This window comes from Sinohyriopsis cumingii, chromosome 7, assembly GCF_028554795.1.
Source record: "Sinohyriopsis cumingii isolate HCF-2022 chromosome 7, ASM2855479v2, whole genome shotgun sequence".
In the NCBI taxonomy this organism is placed as follows: Eukaryota; Metazoa; Mollusca; class Bivalvia; order Unionida; family Unionidae; genus Sinohyriopsis; species Sinohyriopsis cumingii.
In genome coordinates, this window is record NC_142967.1 from 118,619,839 (window position 1) to 118,643,329 (window position 23,491).

Genomic DNA, 23,491 nt, shown 5'->3' on the forward strand with positions numbered 1-23,491 from the left:
TTGTCTTCATCTTCTATGTCTTCATTTAGTCATCATCAAGTCTGATTAAAATACAAGAATCCACTGAGAGGTAACGTTGTTATTTCTCCCAAATACGGCTACACCTCTTACAAACATAAATTGTGTAGTTGGACAAGAGCTACTCTCGTCTACATGGATAATATCTTGGTCTAGTTAAACATGTTCAAATATGCCAGCCATATCAATCCCTTATCTAGAATTTGTGCTTTCTTCAGCGGTAACGACATCATCTTGTCTGTCTGCAATCAATATGACATGCGTTGTTTAGACTTTAGTCAGTATCATAAACCCAACACGTGATCGACTTTATGCACACAAATCTCAGCGACCTAGAATTACCTTGCGCATACCTGTTTTCGTAGTACCTGCCCATGTAAAGAAGATTCACCTTTATTCAAGACACATTTCAAGAGGAATCATTAGACTCTCCAGCGGATATACTTGATGTCAAGGTAACCATTCTAACTTTTACCTTAACAAGAAAATCACACGTGTGAAGAATTCGATAAGACAGTTGTGCAAATTAAAATGGAACAATGTAAAACGTTTTAAGTAGCTTGCAAGCTTTTGACTCTCGATGAATCTTGTCAACGCAAAAACACAACATGGGCACAGTAAACAATAATCACAAAAGAAAGCTTTGAAACTAGACACGTTTGCATGACTTAGTCTAATGGAAATATATTTTAAATATATTATATGTCATACACTATCGGTTTCAGCTCAGATAAGTAAGGTAGCGTCCCAGATCCAATATGTCATATGTTCATCAATATAATCTTGTTTGAGTATCTAACAGCAAAGCTATCATCATACGTCACTCGGTATCACTGGAGAGACTGAAATGAGAGAGAACCAAAGCGACATGATTCATGATTTCTATTAAATTTATGTGCATGCAATCAAATTACAAATTGAGAATGAAGCCACGATAATAATATTTAAAATAATGACATCAGTAAAAATGTCATCGATTCTAAGCAAAATATGGTCACCAAGAAAAGCAGGAAACAAAGGTTAACAGTAGACAAGTGCTGCATTGATGGATACTGATCCCATGAAAAGAGAGCAGAAGTACCATTATACAGCGTGTGAATTTATTTTTACATTGCACATAATTTATTTATATGGCGACTATCCCGAATTAGTTCCAACAACAAGTATATACCAAAGTCCAAGTTTATCTCACACATTTTACCTAAGTATACAGTCCGCAATCTTTCGATTATGGAGTTCCTAACACTTTGCAGTTTAGATCAAATACAAGGGTTATATAAAACGGGACTTAAATATAAAAATTGGTACTTTTGCAGAAGATTAGTTTTACTCTTACAAAAGCTATGTCTAAATTGCAATAACATGATTACTACTTACAGTGTAAAAAGAAAATGACAGAACATTTATCTAGAACTCTATCCTTATATACTACTCTGTTTTTATTGAAAAATATAGACTGCACCTAAGACATAATTGCAGAGGGAATAAACATAAATGTCAGCAGCCCAAAAAATGATATGACATTAAAAAGCTGCCTTAGAAAATAGATGGTACGTCGAATCAACATTATATAACAAATAAAATGTACTCAGGAAACGATTTAAGCAAGCAACAAACCAGTGATACATTAGACAACTCCGACCACCGTATTAACCCAATTATCTCTAACTTGTAGAAATTTTAGTTTGCAATCGAACCATAAGTTAAGAAAATATGTTCAGGAACGTGCAGCATGACGTAATGGTAGCGATGTCAAGAGCTATATGGCAAATGAAATGATGATGAATATTTAAGTTACTCATGCTGAAATCGTGAACACTTGTATAACATTTTTGGAAGTTTTATGTTTGGTAAATTGACTGGTGTAACTATAACTTTTGGCACTACAACTGGTGTTAAGTTTGGGAAATGTAATCGTAGTGAAGAGAAATATTTTACATTCATGCTGAAAGCAGTTTAAAAAATCAGCCTAAACGTTCGTGATTTTTTTTAACTCGATTGTTTTTCTCTCATTGTTTCCTTTTCTAGCATTTCGTTTGCCTCTTCCAAGCCTGTCATTTCTAAGTAAATATAAGTCATCGGTTCACCTGTTCCTTCTAATTCATCAACTATTCTGTTTAAAAGCGAAAAGATTCTCCTTTATGACATTCAATCTTACTTAATTTTAATTGCATGCTTCCCTGGTTGAAGTGATATTGTTTGCTTTACCTAGACCGTTACAAACACAATCTTCTTTCATCTCAATCAGTAAAGAAATGGAAATGCAGCCTAACGATACAAATCATAATCCTAAAAAATTGAAGATATCAATAACAAAATGTGGACAGTTTTAAAAGGGGTGTCAAATAATGCCACATATAAAGTTTAAGACACAATAGATTGATGAATGAAAGGATAACTCACCGATGCAGATATCAGACGTTAAGTGAGTACTAAAGTGTAGTGGATTTCTTTAAAATGTTAGAGAATATGAGACAGTAATAGAATACACCTAGTGAAATCATATACTGTATGCTTTCTCATATATTCAACCGTATAAACAAAATGGGCCACTGTTAAAAATATGCAGTGAAACTCATATGAAACCCATTGTGGCAGGCGTACAGTCTAGCTTGGTCACGCATGCCGCATAAACACTTCGATTGTCATCAAATTTTGATTGTCAATCAAACATTCGTCTATCCTCGATATTGCCATCATTTACAAATGCGATTGCGAGTGTGATGAGGAATATAACGGCTAATTCAACAATCTGATATTCTATTTAAACAAATATATTTCATTACAATAGCATGTACCCGTTTGCTCTAGAGTATAACAGGTAAATGTAAACAATAGAAAAGAGATCATGTAAATTTCGTGAATGGTAGGGAACGATTTGTGTGAAAAACTGTATTTACTTAATGTGATGCTAAAATAAACATTTGGTACTTATAATTAGTTTTTAAGGCTTTTATGGCACCGCCATGCTGCCCACATTAGTGTACATCTTGACATATTTTAAAATCTGTTCATCTTGATGGAGAGAGACAATAGAGAGGTGAAAGAACTTGAATAGAAATAAGGGAAATAACAAAGGAGCTGTAACTTTGAATAACCTATATATGGTTAGATTATTTCCTAAATGGGACAATATATATAGACACTGTTTTGGTAACTCCCATTGATATGTTTCAATATATCATTAATGAGATATATATTAAGAATACCTATCAATGTGTAATACTATCTTTGCCTTTCTTTTTCGTATGATTTAGTTGTCACATGAATTACATAATGCGCATTAATCGTCATGAGGACATATAATCAATGCACCCACTAATCACGCATTATATATTTGTGGCATCATCGACATAAAAGTGCCCCAACCATTCCACAATAAGTGTGCTATACGGAAATATAAGCCGAACATATGTACCGAATATTGAGTAAAAGACGGATTTTAAAGGAAGGTAATGCATAATAAAAAGCTACTTAGTTTAATATAATGTGTTCAAACCTAGTACTCATGTCTTTACTAGATTTTATTTTATCAGATTCTTCAGAGACGATGGATGCTGAAGCACAGAAATCAGGACCATCAGAACTTCCAGATTTGCAGTTTCGTGAGAAGATATACAAGGGTATTCGCATGTCAGAGAATGAAATAGAAGAGATCGAGGCAATGGAAATCAGGTCTGATGACGTATGGGTGGCTTCCCATCCGAGATCGGGTATATGCAGTTTATGCAACTAAAGCAATATTACTGCACATTAGTTTAAATCTATTTCTTTCTCTTATCTTTGTACATTCTCCTGGAGTTCCCTCAGTTGTTTCCTCATGATGCTTGTTTGTCTTTAAACTTTCCTCCCTTAATTTCTCTGTCTTCATCATTCGGTTTACTTGTAGTAATTAATTATATAAGTTTCAATCCTCCTTCATTGTTATGACTTCATTATCCATTTTTATTGTTTCGCTGAATGTTCTATCGTCTTTTCCCCCTATTAAATCATTTGGATAAGGCTTTGAAAAGATCACCAAAGAATATTTTCCCCGAGTAAATAGCTATTTCATAGCATATATGGACACCAAGGAATCTCACCTATTCCGACATGAAATGTATGTGATTTTAGGCAAGCACCTGTCTGTGCATTCCAAAACAGAATACTGTTAACCTCAACCAACGTTCGTTGGGATTTTAGTACCATTGTTCTTGATTCTGTGTTTGCATTGTTAGTCACGTGATCACAAGGCTATTTCATACGCGAATTAGTAAATGATGATTAGTACAAACAAGACCAAATCAAACAAATAGTTGAAGCCTCCTTCTGTACTTGGATAAATAAGCATGTTTATCAACTTGTATAACGAAACATGATTTTAATGATTTGAAACATCATTCCCGTGTGTAATCTTCTTACCATGATATTGTGTCACATATTGATTTTCCTCCGGTGATTTTGAACACGATGCCCATGGCAACATTAGATGTGTTGGTATCTGTATGTGAGATACTGATCAGGCGAATTTGTGCTCTGAACTGTATGTGGCACGCCTCCAACGAGACGTCGGCTGTTTTACGACTCTATCGCCTTGAAATAAGTAAAAAAAATGAGCAAGAAGCAGATAGTTTTACAAAATTAAACAAACCATTTATTTCCTAGAATACAAAGTTAATTCGTATGAAAGGTACCTACAGTATTACGAAATCAAATTGCCTGAAACTTGAGCAAAATAATAAACAGTACACAAGTATTTGGACCAGAGAGAAGAGCAGTTCTAGTTGGTAGAGAAATGGCCAGATTCAACGTCCATAAAGCAGCCCTCTTCGATATACTCGGCGCTATGTATATCATATCATGTGCTGAAAAATGTAATTAAACCATCCAAATGTCTGTGTCTATAGTACAAACTTCTTAAAAGTTAGTCTTACTTTTGGCGTACGGAATGTCTTGCCGTTTTGCACCGCATAAACTCTGGACCGTCACTGATTGAAAATTCAGACAAATCATACATGTCATGTTACCCTCAGGTAATAGAGAATTATCATTCTTTTTACACGTTTATATACTGCATTCATCACAGAAACATATTATGTTACCAGACGGTGAAGGCATAAATGACAAGGGTGGATAATTCGTCATGCAACAGTATAACGCGCTAATAGTTGCTTTAGTATACTGTTGAAAAGTTGCATTACATGATTCAAAAGAAAGCGGAGTGTGCGTCATTTATACATAGTGGCGTAACAGTTTTATGATTTGCTAGTAGCACGAAGAGTCTCCAGGTAACGTAAGTATAATATCAGATCAGACATAGGCATGTGGTAGTAACATGACGTAACATTGTGAGTAATATAAGAACACCTGGGTCATATAGATTTCAGTAAGTGGTCAACCGGATTTAAAAAGTGAGGAATAATAACACGTGTATCGGGTCAGAAATTCAACATGTATGAAATGACAATAAATGTAAAATATAACGTTATTCGTTAATGACCTACAATATCCCAATACAGGAAGCTGATTAAAAGTGTTGAGTGTTGGTGACGTTTTCTTTATGCAATGCATGAATTTTTAAGTTATGTATAAGTAAAGTTCCAGAAGCGCACTTTCGCGATATGTCGAAATTATGTTGTTCGAATACGGTATTAAGACCAATAAAACAAATTTGTTCTGATATTTGTGATTAAAATATTTTCATCCTTCAGTGGGTCCGAATATCAAATCAGACAGGTTACTTTTCTCCTAAAACAGCACGCAATGAATGATTGGCTAACTCTTAAATCATATTTAGGTAATGGCTCTACATTATCGATTTTATCTTGCTTGTTTTCGCAGCTGTAGTATTGAGGGCATGTTTCAGACGACATCGTATAACCTTCTTTTACTACTTAATATGTTGTCAGGCACCACGGTTACCCAGGAAATGACCTACCTCATTGTGACGGAGGATTTCGAGACGGCTAAGAAGGTACAGCTTGATGACAGGTTTCCTATTATCGAGGTCAAGGACGACAGGTTTCCGTTTTACAGGGGACTGAAGTACCTGGAGAAAATGGAGACAACGAGGTTCATTAAGACTCATCTTCCATATTTCCTTCTTCCGAAACAGATACATCAGGGTCAAGGACGTGTAAGGCCTAATCGTGCTCATTTATTACATCGTTGTAATATGCGTTTCCTTCTGATTTAATAATAATCATATACAGATATATATTTTTTAAATATCGATCAAAGAAGACGTTCTCACAGGATGTAGGAATTATTCGTCATTACCCGTTGTTCTTTACAACAGACATGTCTTTTAGCGAGCACATCGTTGACATGGTCGGGGATCAAAAAGAACAACCCATTTTGGTTTCTCAATTATTTATACCTGACATGGCAAAACGGAGATCAAATCCAAAGCCACTAATTCTCACAATGTCTCCTTAAATTGAAAGTTTACATATCATCTCGTTTTTGATGCTCGAGTCAATAGTAATCGTTTGACAGCTTTGGAGATAGTGGAATGATGATAAATTTCTGCTTACTTTGCAATTTTATCTCAAAAATGCCTTTTAGTGTCAGGAACAGTTAAAGAATAAATTATATCGTCCTCAGAGACGAGGCAAAGCTTTTTTCTAAAACAGATCAAAACAATTTTATCAAGATATCGAAGTCCTGATGCCTGCAAAATAGCCTGCAAAAATATCGTTGCTACTAGCCAGCCGATAGAAACAGTAAACTCTCAGTTTGAGGGAGAACATTTGTGGTTTTATTTAAATGGCTACCAGATCTGCGCCCCGCTAGTACGTTTGATCTACGTTATCCTTATTCAATGTTTATTTTCGTATATTGCAGTGAAGATACTTATTTTCCCTGTGTACTTTATTCTTTTCTTCTGGAGTATAAATTATGCATCCGTCTGAGAACTCTACAAACCTATATGTCTTTATAGCGAAATTATTTATCGGTGGAGAAATGTCACCGGTTTAGTCGTCTCTGCAATCGAGAGAATAGATGATGTATTAAATTATCCCTCTAGATTATAGAAACTCCATTTACTCCGAATCCCTAAATATATTGCATAAAACTCAGAATACCTTATTTTACTTCTTTCGTTTTTTTTAAAGAGTCCGAACTTACGCCAGCCAGGAATATGTGATATTCGGTAAATGATATAGGGGCAATAGATTTTAACATATTCTCCAAAACATGCTGACAGGAGACAAATATTGCAGACCTGTATTATTTAATTTAAAACCTAAATCTAAATTTGTATCAGAAGTAAGATTTTTTCTAAAACTTAAAAATAACTATACTTTATAATTATCGATTTTAAAAAGAACAAGAAGGTGCAGGACACTTTCTGTGGTATATTTATCCAACCAACAGTTGAATAGGTCCTTACAATAGCAAAGAATATTGAAGTTTGCAATTTGTGATTACGCAAACGCTGAAACATTTTTCCATTGTTTGCGGGGTTGTAATATGTAAGGGGGGGGGGGGCATATGGTCTGAGCCATATCTAACCGTGACTTTCCGTCACGAAACGAAAAGTTAATCAAGGATTTCGTTTCTGATCAATAACTTCTGCAACACTTCAGAACTTAAGATAACATTTGGTATGAGGCTTTACATTACGAAGAGACCGCTCCGGTGGCCTAAGTTTTTGAGCGTCCATCTCCGATGCTGGAGATCATATCAAAAACAAAAATGATAATAACAGCTGTTTCGATTGGCGCTCAGCTTTAAAATATTGGTGTTACGACTGGTCGGTCTGGTGTCAGGATAATGTGACTCGGAGGGACATCATGCTATATGTCTGCTGTATAATGCTCCAGTGCTAGACATCACGATAAACGTCCACACTGCGGACATCGTAGCGATATCACCGAACACTTATTAAAGCTATATTAAAAATACAAATCATACGCACACTCACACACATTACGAAAACCTAGATCAACATGGAATTTTTCCCCTTTCTAACAGCGTTTCATGGAAGTACAGCCCCTGCTTCATCTGCGATCAACCGCTTGTGAAGGACTCTATGTGTTAAAATCAGATTTGGTACCATGTTTTTCTTTATGACAACCTACGATAGGCTTGGAATTCTCCATTTTGTGTCAAAATATTCTAGAGCTGGCTCCTATTTGATTGAGAACTTTTCTCTTAATTTTCCAGGTAAATAACCTATGAAGAAATTGTCTGATTCAACCATTAGACTTTCAATCTTTCCAAAACAAATTATCGCCACTGTTTGACTTAATACTTTGTCCAGAAACATTCCATTGACAATACATAGGGTATATATACTGTCTAGTACTTTGGATGAAAATTTTATCCGAGCCACATGCAATCTCGCGCGATACTTCGTAATTGTTATATACAAACATGTTCACGTTGATATGTACTCAGGTCCACAGGAATATTCCTTCTCCATCCTCCCACTACCTCTTCTATCAATTTCAGACTAACTTTCGCCTAGCCTATATGAGCATTTCATATGTTTTCTGATTTGGGCATTTCCAGTTTTCATGCAGTGGGAACTTTAATGATATCGTGATCAAATCTTTTACTCCTTGACATTGTGGCACGAGCACATTCAACATGTGCCATTTGTGTCAAAATAAGTTTGCTCAGCCTGTTAGAACAAACGTAGCTAGATATATTAAACATTATGGTGGTTGTATCGTCGCAAAGTGAATTTTTGATCGGCCCTGCTGAAGAAAAAGCCGTATAATGTTTTTACAACTATGGTATCAAATCTAAAAGAAGATGTATGTATCGTATCACCATTATTCTGTAGGCGATAGTTTTGCCCTTGAGTGGGGTCTATATGGCTCTTTTTCCTGTCGTTTCAGGTAATCTACGTGGCCCGTAATCCAAAAGATTCGTGCATTTCCTTATACCGTTTTCTTCGCTATTTCAAATGGTGTGACAATTCCGTCACTTTCGAAATGTTTTTTGAACGTTTTATGAAGGGTGACGGTAAATATCTTCGATTTTTATCTTTGTTTCCTTCCACAAACAAAGGCTTTATTCGTACCACCATCATTCCTATCATTACACTATTATTCTCCGCGGAGACCATCTTTATCATCTCAGTCACCGTTTTCAAGGTTGGTGACAATAGCAAGGACGAAATCAAGGATGACAGAATGAGATAATAAATCAGATGCATACGATGAATCATAAATCATAGTATAATATTGCTGTAGATATCAAAAGTGTTTGTAAAAGGACATGTGTTTTGAAATAAAACGGTCGAAAGAGCACGACACCTTTTTGTGAAATTGCATGTACTAGTGAAACTGAACATAGCAGAAATACTGCATTGTTTAAAAATCCATCATCAAAGGTTCAGAATAGAATTGTAATATTGTCATGAATATACAATGTTTTATCGATCTGTTCATGAGAATATGAAATTCGCATTGTATTTTATTGATACAAAAGGTGGATAATAATACACCATTTGGTCTTGTTATATTAATCAAAATAGATCTTAATAGTTTATGTCATAACTCTTGAGGCAATATCCTGTGTGACACATTGCAGTTCCTACTTGATTATGTGATTTTCGTTATTTTATTTTTTGTTTCAGTTTTCGGGGGGTCATGGTGGAACCATGTCAGAGAATACTGGCAGCACAGAGACGACACAAACATCTTATTTATCCAATATGATGACATCATAGAGGTGCGTATATCCTCAGTCTTCCAAGATATTTGGACATAGGGCACGTGCCAAATTGGCGTACAAAGGTATGTCTAAATTTGGATTAAGACGTGTACATACGTGGATATAAGCATTATGCATTGCGAGGCCGTTCACATTAAATGCGAAAACGATAGACATTCCCGCACATTTTTGTGAGACTTGTAGTCTGCCAGAGATACACATTTGGTATAGTTCGGTGCATGGATACAGTAAAGCACTCATTGTCAACTTTTGCAATCCCATCTCAGCTCCTATTGCGGCACTGCAGAGAACAAAGTGCTTGCTCGCCTACTTTGCTTTTGTTGTCGTTTGTTTCTTCTTTGAAACCGATCCTCTATTTATTGTCTAAGAGATAATATCCGATCACCATTTACATCTCAGATAGTGCTGGGCAGTAGCCATTAAAGTTGATTTCTTGTATTAGAAGCATGCAGGGCTCAAAATGAAAATCTTACAGCATGTCGAATAACTTGAGATATACGTTTATTATTTGAAACTAGGCATACACACATCTGATATATAGGAAAGTCCCTCAGGCGATATGTCAGGAACTTACATTATGTCATATTTCCGGAGACATGTAACTAGAGTTCAGTTTAGTGTTTAACGTTTTCTGTATACATGTGCTGATGGCAGTATTAGGGGCTATTATACAGACGAAGTGGGCCATTATGAGCTGAATCATCATCTGTATTTCCTTCCATGGAAGATTACATGATATAAGAATAAATCATCTGAATACAATCAATAGATAAGTATTTTAAAAAAAATTATTAAAAAAAATAAAAAATAATAAAAACATTAATATCAGAATACAAATTCTTACACTATATCAGTCAACAAAGTGTTCGTCAACTGCATAAGTTGCAAGTTTCAGTACCTTATTTGCAGAATATAGCTGCACACTGCATGACAAAGTATGCTGCATACAGGACGAATAGCTTGGAGTTTTCTTTGTCGATTACACCTGATGGTAACCTTTTACCTAGAAGATATTGTAGTTGCAGCTCATCTTCTGCATTAAATAACGTAATGTGTAGGCTCAGTGGAAATTTATCAGTAAGGAAATCCCAGAAAGAGTTTCTAAAATTCGACATATAAGGACAACTAACACAACAATGAAGTATCAAGTCTGTATAAACTTTCCCACATCTAATATACATATCGAGCTGTGTTTGAGGAACAGCAGCCCATAGTTTAGCTACATGTGTAAATACCTTAGTATGTTGTCTGGTTTTAGCCGACTGCCACACTGAGGCAGGTCGTAAGTATTCGTGTATCGAAGAGAATCTATCAAAATCTGCTTGATTAGACATACGAACTCTCCAGAGGCTATTTTCAAGACCAACAATTTTTGACCTTACAATTTCTTTCCGATTTTGTTTATCTAGAATTTCAGAATGAAGCAAATAATCAGTTATATACCCTAGCAAGTCAAACTTCTTAACCCGTAGCTTGGCATGCATCCGCTCAAAATGAAGTGAAATGACGCAACGTTAAACACACGTTTAGTATGTACGTTGTTAAGCATCAAACACAATCTGTGTAAAAACATCAATTTTCTTCTATCAATTTCGGACTGCGCTGATGTCCATCCTAGCATTCCCAGGGCGATGTCTGATCTTGTATATGTTGGAAAACCTTTTGAATGTTTGGCAAAATACCTCAGAGTTTTATCCAATAAAGAGAGGTCACTTTTTGAAATGTTACACCATAATTCACTTCTATAAAACATTGAAGGGAAAATTACCTTTTTAATTACATTTGCAGCAACCAAAGGATTTAAACCATTCGGTTTAATGCCAATACCAAACAGACCGTGAAAAGATTTTTTTCCTGTCTTGCATGCATCGTGTATTGTGTCATGCGACGTCAGCTTTGAGTTAATCCGGTGATCCAGGTGTGTTGCCGAATCAGTAACCGGCAAACATGACGGGCCAAGATAACATTTCATATTGACATAATTCTTGTATTGGGGACCGAAAATGATAATGTATAACTTTGTGACACTAAGCTCGAATCGCCACTTATTACAGTAGTCGTATGCTATATCTAACAGCTTTTGTAGATTGCTAGGATATATAGCCAAAAGTGAAATATCATAATGTAGGGTTGGATTTCCCACAGATAAGGATCCAGTCTTTGCTCCAAATCCACTATTTTCTAACTGTAGCAGCAAGTCATTTATAAATATTGTGTACATCAAGGTTGACAAAACACCCCCTTGTCTCACTCCTTGGCCAATTGAGAACCATTCTGAAAATTGCCCATTGACAAGAACTTTACACTGTAAATTTGTTTACATGTTAAAACAATATCAAAAAGGACTTACCCGTAATTCCCAACATGAATAATTTAAAAAGTAGTCCTTTGTGCCACACGGTATAAAATGCCTTTATTTATCAAGAAAAGCAGCAAAAACCCGTGAACCCATGTTTACATTATATTGTACTGATTGCAACAGCACAAAACTCGCTGTTGTGCAGCCTAAACCTTTTTGGTAACCATGTTGTTGTGACCTGGGTATATTAAAATAAGTATCTTTGAGCCAAGGTACCAAACGTTCATGAATAATTTTCTCAAAAGTTTTGTAGATAACAGGCAGTAAAGTAACAGGCCTGTAACTTTCGAGGGAGTTCTTTGATTTTCTGTAACCTTTGCATAGTGGTATTACTAACCCTTTTTTGCAATCTACAGGTATGTAAGATTGATCAATCATCCGAGTAAATCAAATTGTCATACACTCGATGAGGTAGTCGCTGCCATAAATCAAATGTTCATTGCAAATTTGACCATGGCCCGATGCTTTTGATTTCTTTACACTTTTAATGATTTCTCTTACTTCGTTTAAACTGATACTGGTCTGTAAGGCCTCGATATGGCTTACTCCGTCCTGTAGACCCCGATTTAATTCTCTCTCTATAAATTCATAAAAGTTTCCGTCAAAACTATGGCTAACATTCGGCGTGTGAATGTCCTCATAGTATCTGGCAAAGCCATTTGCGATGGAATCATCATCACGGACACAAACTCCATCAGCTGATAGTTCCTGACAAAAATGTATATTGTTCCATCTCTAACCTTGATCATTTTCCAAAAGTGTCTTACATACTATTCATGTGCATTTTCAATTTCTTCATATACCACCCCCATCTATTTTTCCACAGCCAGTTTTTGAACGTTTCTAAAGTCTCTGTCTCTCGTCTTATCTTTATATTCTCTATAAGAATTATATTAACTACCCCTCGGTCTTCCCTCATTTTATCCAAGTATACCTAGCTTGTCTTTGAAGTTTATATGCTTCTTTGAGTTAATTTGACCAGTATGGTTTGGCATCATAATTGAATTTAGACTTTGGAAGCGCGATGTCGCTTGACTGCTGTATTGCATTAACAATGTGTCCGTAAAATTTATCAACATTGTCCGAAATAGTATCTATATCTAAAGTTTTCAGGCGAAGGTCCAGCTCAGATTGATATTTTTCAAGATATCATCGTCTAATTTATTCCAAGCTATGTTTAGTGTTTAATGTTTTCTGTATACATGTGCTGATGGCAGTACTAGGGGCTATTATACAGATGAAGTGGGCAATTGTGAGCTGAATCGGAAATGAACACTGGACTGACATTTTGAAATGGGCCGTTATACGGACAACGGGAATTTAACATCAGTCTATAGAAATAACATTATGGGCCGTTATACAGGCAAGGATAATACAAAATGCAGAGTGTTTCTTTATTATATCAATTGTCATGTGTTACTTGTGCATGTTCCCGAATTTACAAAAATGTATTAGAAATAGATTAAAACTAACTGGCGAAAACTCAGTTTGTTAAAATCAGAAGCATTGCGTCTCTTGGCATCTACTTAAATGAAATATAATTTGTTTCATATGGAGGCCTGATTCCCTTGTCGGGATCATGTCATGAGTCTAACACAAGTTAATTGTCTTATTTGATATCTAAGCAGAAGACAAAGAAGGGACTAACCTTTGGTCAACACGGAAAACGAAAACGACAAGATTGTAACGCTAATATTTGTTATGTTAATTCAAGTATTGATGAACAAAGCAGATTACACTTCACAGCCAGTCTCAATGATCATTATGTGGCTGTGTTTCAACGTCAAAAATATAAAACTAAGGTTCAAGTCTTGGTTAAGCACAGGCTCAACCTGGCTGTATTATGTTTATAACTGTGACATTCAGTTGTCACATGGTTATGTATTGACCGATTTAAAACATACCACTTTATATTAATTGAGAGTCCGTAAGGGTTTGTTCATTATTCGTGTCAAGCAGGAGGTAATTTAGGTGCCAGTTTCTTCGTTTTCTTCTTACCACCAAAAACAACCGAAATATGAAAACAATATCAATTGTGGCTAAACTCATTGATTGTTTAGAATGACTTCTTTCCTCGTTTGATAAGATAATTTCTTGACATTTGGAGAAGTTAAGAAGACAAATAAATGTTCGTGTGATGAGGGACCATTGGGTTCATGCAGCGATGTAGAGCTGACGGAATCTGATGATTCACGCAATGCAGGAATAAAACAAATAGAAGTTAAACAAGGGTGTAGTTTAGAAATGATGGATCGTTTACACATACACATGAAATGAGAATGATGCTTTCCAGCCAGAACAAGAACTATTCACGGACCCCAAATCAGCGTGGAGAAGAATATAAACAGCCAAAAATGACATAACTATGGGAAGACCAGGAACAACACATATATTCATATTGTGCACGCTGCTAACCTGATACAACTGTTATGGTTGTCAAATCGACCATCCTGCTCTAAACATCGTGCCAATGTTTAATGATTACACTGGTCAACAGTGAAATCATTACTGACTTGAAAAGGCCCTAACCTGTAGTATTTTGGTGTGCCGAACACGAATATAACCGTGAAAAATTTGTATTGGCTCTCGTTTTGAAGATATTCATATACCTCATTTTCTATGTTTCACTGTGTAAATTTCTCCAGTAGGACTGCAGCAACATCCGGAATAATGATGTAACATTGCATAATACCATCATGCTCACATCATCCACAGTTGATTGCATCATTTTCTGATGCAATGCAATACTAATGCCATGCGGCTGCTGAAGTAAGTTGACGTCAGCAGTGTACTATACATGTGTAGGCCTATTATACTAATGCCAGGCGGCTGCTGAAGCTGACGTAAGCAGTGTACTATATAAAGCCCAATCAGATAGGTTCAGCATTTAAAATATTTTAGACGTTGTGCGAGACAGTTCAAGCTACTGTTACATAAAACTTATTATTTTATCCATTTACGTACAATAAAGAACAGTAATGCCTCGAAAGTGTGTTAATACCGCGGACAATTTTTGCTATATTTGTGGGGAAGTGACATTTGCCAACCAGAAGAAAAGTATCAATTCTCAAGTGAAGAAGGCATATCATCTTTACTTCGGATGCAAGGTTGGTGACCAAGACAAGCCTTGGGCTCCGCATATATGCTGTGCTACATGTACAACACAGCTTTCACAGTGGTTGAATTGCAAAAGGTCATCAATGCCGTTTGCAGTCCCAGTGGTGTGGAGAGAGCCAAGCAACCACCTAAATGACTGTTACTTCTGCTTGGTTCCTCCTCTTTCCGGCGGAATAACGAAGCGAAAGAAGTCGAGAATAGTCTACCCAAACATTCCGTCTGCATTGAGACCAGTTCCACATGGTGAGGGACTTCCTATTCCAGAACCTCCAGCAGAATATTCTCTTGATTCATCTGACGAAGACAAAGGTGAGTCGACCTGTTCTTCTCCTGGTCCATCAGCATGCAGTGATCCAGATTTTCACTGTGGTGCATCATCAACCCCACACAGAATAACACAGGAAGAACTAAATGACCTGATTCGTGATTTGGACTTATCAAAGAACAAGGCAGAATTGCTAGGATCAAGACTCCAACAATGGAATCTTCTAGAAGAAGATGTCACAATTACTGCATATCGAAAGCGCCACCAGCAATTGGAGCCTTTCTTCAGAAAGGAAAGTAATCTGATATTCTGTTCCGATATTGAGGGCCTCATGAATGCTTTAAAAATCACTCATGACCCACAAGAATGGAGACTATTTGTGGACTCTTCGAAACTGAGTCTCAAGGCTGTGCTTTTGCACAATGGAAACATTCTTCCATCTATTCCAGTAGCGTATGCTGTCCACATGAAAGAGACATACGATAACTTAAGGCAGCTACTGAATTCCATTGAGTATAACAAGTACAGCTGGCACCTCTGTGGTGATTTGAAGGTAGTTGCCCTTTTAATGGGACTGCAGCAAGGATATACAAAATACATGTGTTTCTTATGCGAGTGGGATAGCCGAGCAAGGGAAATGCACTACATGAGGAAGGAATGGACTCACAGGCAGAATGTAGCCATTGGAGAGAAGAATATCCAACACCCAGCTCTGGTTGAGGCTCAGAAAATCTTGCTACCACCCCTTCACATCAAACTAGGTTTGATGAAGAACTTCGTGAAAGCCATTGACCGGACTTTGCCAGCATTCCGATACCTGCATGAAAAATTCCCTCGACTCAGCGAAGCAAAGATTAAAGAGGGAGTTTTTGTGGGTCCTCAGATTCGAGAGCTTTTCAAAGATGACTGGTTCAACAACTTGCTGGAAGGTGACGCGAAACAAGCATGGAATGCTTTTCGCCTAGTTTCTACAAACTTCCTCGGAAATGTTAGGGCAGAAAACTATAAGGAACTAGTAGAAGACATGTTGATGAAGTATAAGAAACTTGGCTGCAATATGTCTCTAAAGATTCACTTCCTTCATTCCCATTTGGATTTCTTTCCTAGCAACTGTGGTATTGTTAGTGATGAACACGGCGAACGTTTTCATCAAGATATCGCAACTATGGAACAAAGATACCAGGGAAAATGGTCCACTACAATGCTGGCTGACTACTGCTGGACACTCCTCAGAGATGCTCCCGAACAGCTGTACAAGAGACAGGCGAAGAAATCTAAGATGTAGTCAATGACTTGATTTTTTATAGGTAGGCTATTACAGTTGACCTTTTACTATTGGAATGCATTTCGTTATGTAAACATTAATTTCTTGCAGATTACAAAAAAACTAGAGCCAATTTTGCAATTTGACTGTCATATTCGTGTTCAGCACATAAAAATTGATAAGAATTGACTAATTTTATTTCAGTAACATGACTTTTGTAAAAATTTGTTGTCCAGTGTTATCAAGGAAGAACAGCCGAAAGAGCACAAACATTCATACCATAAGAGAAAATCGTGAAAGACTGAACTAAACGCATCGACGCTCTCCTGAAAATAGTACGTTCATGCTTAACCTTTACTCATTTGTTATTTTGATTATTTGTTGCCCATAAAGTGTCAGGATTGCCATAATCCTCACACTTCATGTTATAGTTCCCGATTGAGTTAGCGGAGTTTAATACAAATGTTGATTGTGACAAGTGGTGTTGCTACCCTTTTGATATTTTAGAAACAAATACTTTGACATGCTCTTGAAATTGTCTTCATATCAATCCTTTCGTAAAATTTATAAGTCAAGATATGTTTTATATTACGTTCACAGATCAACTCTGAATATGCTTACATCCACATCTCAAGTACAGAAATGTTGATTGTGACAAGTGGTGTTGCTACCCTTTTGATATTTTAGACACAAGTACTTTGACATGCTCTTGAAATTGTCATCATATCTATCCTTTCGTTACATTTATAAGTCAAGTGATGTTTTATATCACGTTCACAGATCAACTCTGAGTATGTTTACATCCACATATCGAGTACAAAAAGCAGGGTGTGCAGCGTTCGTGGCATATATCACCTGGACAAAAGAGGTGTGATTTAGAATCAACCGAATATTCCAAGCAGTCATGGTTAACCTAGGCAAAGTAATACACAATTAAACCAAACGGGAAAAATGGATCTTTCCATCAATAAGAGCCTGGTAAAATGTGGACATATCAACCACAAAATGGCAACATGTTTCGTGAAATATACCAAAGTTTAAGAAATATACATAGAAAATTGAGTGGAAATAAGTATAACAAAGAAGTAATGACATCAGGAGCACCATATTCAAGTACATATACAACCCACATCCCATAAATGTAGGATTAACCAGCCTCATGTTGCCTTGTCTAGTTTTGTGTACCCATAGAGATAGACGAGGTGGATATATATATATATATATATATATATATATATATATATATATATATATATATATATATATATATATATATATACACACACACACACACACATATATGTGTGTCTGTGTGTGTGTGTGTGTGTGTGTGTGTGAACCATGGGAAGCACAGCAGGTGAGGGTTTGCTAATAAGGAGAGTGTGGTTGGAAAACGAAACTAATGACCTTTTCAGGTACAAAAAGGTCTCTCAGAAACAGTGATACTACGTGATCATTGGCAAACTTTTTGCTATTATGCCTGAATGTCTTTGCACTTTTGTCCATGTTTGGTCTTCCGCCAAAAAACTTAAAACACTTCTATCATTGCTTCATTTTCATACTTATTAGAATATGTATGAGAGATGAGTGAAATGCTTGTATAAATGTGACCACTCCTATAATTTGCTATCCTTACATTCCATGTGGGATGGTGTATAAGGTATCACGGTACCAATTGTGTTTCCATATACCTCAATGCTAATGTTTTGTGAAATAAATATACTTTCTATCCTATCTCAGCATGCATGTCACACACTGCCATAAAGAACAATATTAGATTGTCAGTTTGACAAGGACAAAACCAAGTACTCTATTGCATTCAAGAGATAACTCTACTGGAACTAGACAGGGGTAAGAGTTATCTAGTCCCAACATACAAATGTACAGCCATGTGTACCACATTTTAAAAAATCATCAAAAATACAAAATATTATCTAGATATGAATTAACGTAATCTCACATGTTGGCAAGAGGCTCAACTTATTTAAGCCTAACAGAAAGTACAGCTCTTACATAATGCACCAATCACAGCTAGTATTGTTCTTTGTTTCTGAATGCAGTGTGCCCTACACCTTAAGCTCCGCCCACCTGGGATTGTACATTTGGTACCTTTACACCTATAGCCAACCTTAATTGTTTCAATAATCTGTGATATAGCTTGGGACTGTACAAGTAACAAGTGTACTTAGTCTCGCTTGTCAAAAACAATTTTATGAGTTACCAAGCTGTGTCTTATATGTATGTGTATGTAATTGTCCTTGAACTATTTCAGCCGCTGTTTTCATAATTGTCCTTTACTACCAAACCACATTTTGGGAATAAAATGAATTGTTTTAACTATGAGCTGTGTTTTAATCATATCAGCACTTATTGAACTTTACATGGGTGATATGGGATAAATCACATGATATCATATTATGCAATAACTAGGTCAAAGGTCACTGTACCATATAGTATATACTTCTCCTTCAAAAAGTACAGTTCACCTAAAACAAAGGACTTTATATTTGTTTGGTATATGCAGAACATAACACCAGACGCAGCTGGACATGACCCAATCTTATTATAAAGTATAAGCTTTGAACTTTTTACACTGTCTGCAGATACATTAGGTCACTAACCCTGGGTCATCACACAAAGATATGAATTAATATAATCTCACATGTTGGCAAGAGGCTCAACTTTTTTAAGCCTAACAGAAAGTACAACTCTTACATAACGCACCAATCACAGCTAGTGTTGTTCTTTATTTCTGAATGAAATGTTCCCTGCACCTTAAGTTCCGCCCACCTGGGATTGTACAATTGGTACCGTTATACCATAAGCATGAGCTGTACGCTTGTGTGCAAGTGTGAACTTTATATACTTTGTCTCTTAAGCCCAGCTTTGGGATTAAAATCTGGAGGCACGAGTGTGAAATACAATTCTGTCTATTCTAGGTGTTGCTCTTCGTTACTCAGACGAGTGTGAAATACAATTCTGTCTATTCTAGGTGTTAGTCTTCGTTACTCAGGCGCATAATTTATAATTATTTTCTCATTGCATGCTGGTTAGTAGATATAGATATTGTATAGTAAATATGGTTTCCTGCTTATTCAGTTCCTGTATTGGTCAGTAGGTATGGGTGTTGTTAAGTAGATGTATGCAATAACCAGCGTGTAGATTTGCTGGTAAGCAAATATAGGTTATGGTCAGTCTATCTGTAGTTTGGTTACTATGTGTCAGTGTATACTAAATTATCATTTTCCTTGTCAGCAGATCGGCCCATACTGTTAACCCTTTAAACATTTATACAATTATATTGTCAATTATCAGTATATTCCATTCCTTTGTCTGCAAAACGGCCCACAAAGATATGTTTTATAAAGCCATGTTTAAATTTTAATTGTCTCTATAAAAGTATAATCAAAATGGAGGCTTAATGTTAAAATCCGTTTATTCGTAAAATGAACACGTTTTTCATTATATTAGATCACTATTCCTTTGCTATTCATAGACTCAGATTAAAATGAATTTTAATTTCCGTTCCATTGCTAGCAACTAAGTCTACAGTTGGTGCACTGTCAGGGCATTTCTGAACATGTTAACAGAAAGGATATTTGCTTGAAACCAGTGAACAAGGGACATACGTCATTGAGTGGGTGACAACATTCACATTTTTCTCCCACCAAATAAAATATATCCGTTACTAGCTCGTAGAGAGCAAATTCATTTTATTTTATACTCAAATTAATTTGCCAACAAAAAGCATAATATCCTTAAATAGCAGATGTTTTGCTGGATACCGCTATTTATTAGTCATACACAATAAAAACGGTACATGGATTTTCCTTCCCAAATCAAAGTAATATAGCACGTTAAAACCCCGTAATTTCAAACTCTTAGACGCACACACACACACACACACACACATATATATATATATATATATATATATATATATATATATATATATATATATATATATATATATATTAAATTGATTGACGGAGGGGGATGAGCCGGGGAGGGAAATGCCTCGTACGTGAATAAGTGCATTCGACACAAGTTCAAAGTCTTCTAGAATATGGAACATGGAAAGTTTAAAATAAATAAAAAGGTTTGAACAAACTGCTGAATGGGTACTCATCTTTCCTTATCCGAATATATTGCTGTAAATCCATTCTCACGCACACCATATGCACTTAAACACACACCAGCGCAGTCACAAATAAAAATACAAATATACCCACGCTAAGAAAATGCATATATAACAACCGCAATCACTGAATGCAGTATGGTCTATTATTTCACATTCATCAATGATAGAAGTGATGCCCTCAGTATCTATTTTCTCTCTCTCTCTCTCTCTCTCTCTCTCTCTCTCTCTCTCTCTCTCTCTCTCTCTCTCTGCAACGACCATTGGCCTGCTAGCCTGTTAGTTGGTCTATCCGTGAATTATTCAATTTTCCTTTGTCTCTTCATCACCATGTATAAAATCGATTACGTTCTGCAAACCTTATAAGGATTTTTCTATATACAGATTTATTAGTGTATGAAGATGCAAGCCCCTTTTAATAAATGAATAACTTAGTTATTTTCGTGCTGGTCAGATCTTCCCATGGTCAGTTAACCAAATTTGTGACTATTAGACCACTAATATTGTATGCCGCCAAATTAAGTTAGTAATAGGACGTTGAAAATGCTAACTCTTTTGCATGAAAAAAGCTGCTTCTTCTGAGATAAGTAACGTGGTAACTAAGGGAACCAGTGTATAACTATACGAATGCAAATAATGCAAATAATGTTACTGTTAACTATGGAATGACATTATTGATATTCCATTGTAAATACCATTATACTTACTATTGTACCGATGTATAACTATACCAATGTAAGTACTGTCATTGGTAACTATGGTAAATATGTAAAACTATACTAGTGTAGATACTTGTATTAGCAATTAGGGTACAAATAAATAGCTATATCGGTGTAGATAGCGATATTTGATTTGATTTTTAAAATGGTACGCTTTTCATGATTTATAATTTGTACGCATACTTGTTTATTTGTAAAACCATTCTCTGTAAATGTTAATCCATTATATCCCTGTAAATGTTTACACCTTTATATCTCGGTAAATGTTTACTCCTTTATATCTCGGTAAATGTTTACTCCTTTATATCTCTGTAAATGTATACTCCATTATATCCTTGCACAGCGTCAAGTCTAAATTTAACATGAATATATAAATTAGGTCTTATACATGTTCTATATCTTTTACGTTCTCTTTCTTTCTTTATTTTTATTACTATAAGCTATCTGCTAGTGATTCATTTGGATGGACTCAGAATTCGTCAGGTAGATTTGAAAACTGGAAGTAAAACAAATAATGGACATCCAAATAATATTCCATTCAGACTACAAAAAGTGAAAGTAAATGATGTTGCATTTTGTGAACTTCCGATCATGGTTACATGTTTGCTGTATAACGCAACTGATGTGTACCGATTGCAACAGATGACACTGTGTACGGTTTTTCATTGGACCACATATGTGCTATGCAAAATTACATCTGAATTACATTACCATTTAAGCAGAGGTATGTTTGTAATTGAGAGAGAGAGAGAGTGGTTTCAATTATAATTATTGGCGGAGATAATCTCAAATGCATTTTTGTTTTGTCTTCGAGGTTACCTTCTGATGGATGTGTTAGTGACTGTATTGTAGCTTGGAACAATTTTTCCCTCGCAGAATGTAGCAAAAATGAAACCACTGCCACAAAGCTCTCAATACACGATTTTGACGGAGAAAATGTTGAACTTTGTTTTTCAGGACAAAACGACTGTAATTCGGCGTATTGCCAACTTCCTGGAAAAGAAGACTATAAACGATGAGTTGGTTGATAAGATATCGAATCATTGTAGTTTCCAAAACATGAAGGAGAACAAGGCTGTGAACTTTTCCTATGCCGAACGCATCAAGCAGACTGATTCCACGTTCACTGGTCTTATTGACAAAGGTGATTAGTAGGAATCACAGCATAAATGGAGATAAAGAGAATAATTATATACAGCTTTTGTACTTAGGTCAAATAAATTGTCTAACTAAAATAAATTAGTTTTCATGCAAATTTATTTCGTGAATATTAAGCTAATAATAAAGCAAATGATGAAAATAACATTAAAATGCAGCAATTTTGAAAGTCAGTTCATATTTCATCTTTCGTGAAACTTTAAGCAAATTAGGCAAGTGAAGGCTGAAATTACAAATATTTGTGCATATATTTTCCGTCAGGTCAGATCGGAGGAAGACGTGAAGTTTACACAGAGGAGATGTTAAAAAGAATGGAGGAAAAATTTCAGCGAAAACTTGGAGGAACGGGATTGAAATTTAGTTAGAGGACTTTCTTTGCCATACGAAGATTATGTACCTAAGAATGATTTCATTTATCTATGTAATGATTCTGTCAAAATGAAAATGTGTCATTTATTGCGAACTGATATTAAAATAATGGTCTAGGAAACGTACACACTTTTGTTTTGATTACATACACATTTTATGAATAACTATGAAATGTTGAACCTATTTGCATATTAACTGCAATATATGCGGTATTCTCACTCATTAAAAGAATTATCTTAAGCAATTCCTGTCATTCAACAATAAACGTATAGTTTGGTAACCTTATAAAATTTTTACATAACTATATTCTTACGGCTGACACCAAGTCTAGCACAGGAGACTTTTACTTAAATATAATTCGGTTTAAACAAATATATTTTAGAACGTACCTAAGAGGTAAAATAATTGTTCA

General features: G+C 35.7%; 1 protein-coding gene across 1 annotated transcript in view; it reads left to right on the forward strand.

The window, feature by feature from the left end:
• The first annotated feature begins 317 nt into the window (after positions 1 to 317).
• The window catches only part of LOC149796011 (uncharacterized), an 89,235-nt gene continuing 66,061 nt past the window's right edge, over positions 318 to 23,491 (forward strand). Inside the window, exons 1-6 of the mRNA XM_089963912.1 lie at positions 318 to 473; positions 3,555 to 3,731; positions 5,907 to 6,133; positions 8,850 to 8,976; positions 9,593 to 9,687; positions 22,510 to 22,696. Coding sequence (XP_089820038.1) covers positions 3,569 to 3,731; positions 5,907 to 6,133; positions 8,850 to 8,976; positions 9,593 to 9,687; positions 22,510 to 22,696 — 799 coding nt within the window. The 5' untranslated portion in view covers positions 318 to 473; positions 3,555 to 3,568. The remainder of the gene's footprint in view (positions 474 to 3,554; positions 3,732 to 5,906; positions 6,134 to 8,849; positions 8,977 to 9,592; positions 9,688 to 22,509; positions 22,697 to 23,491) is intronic.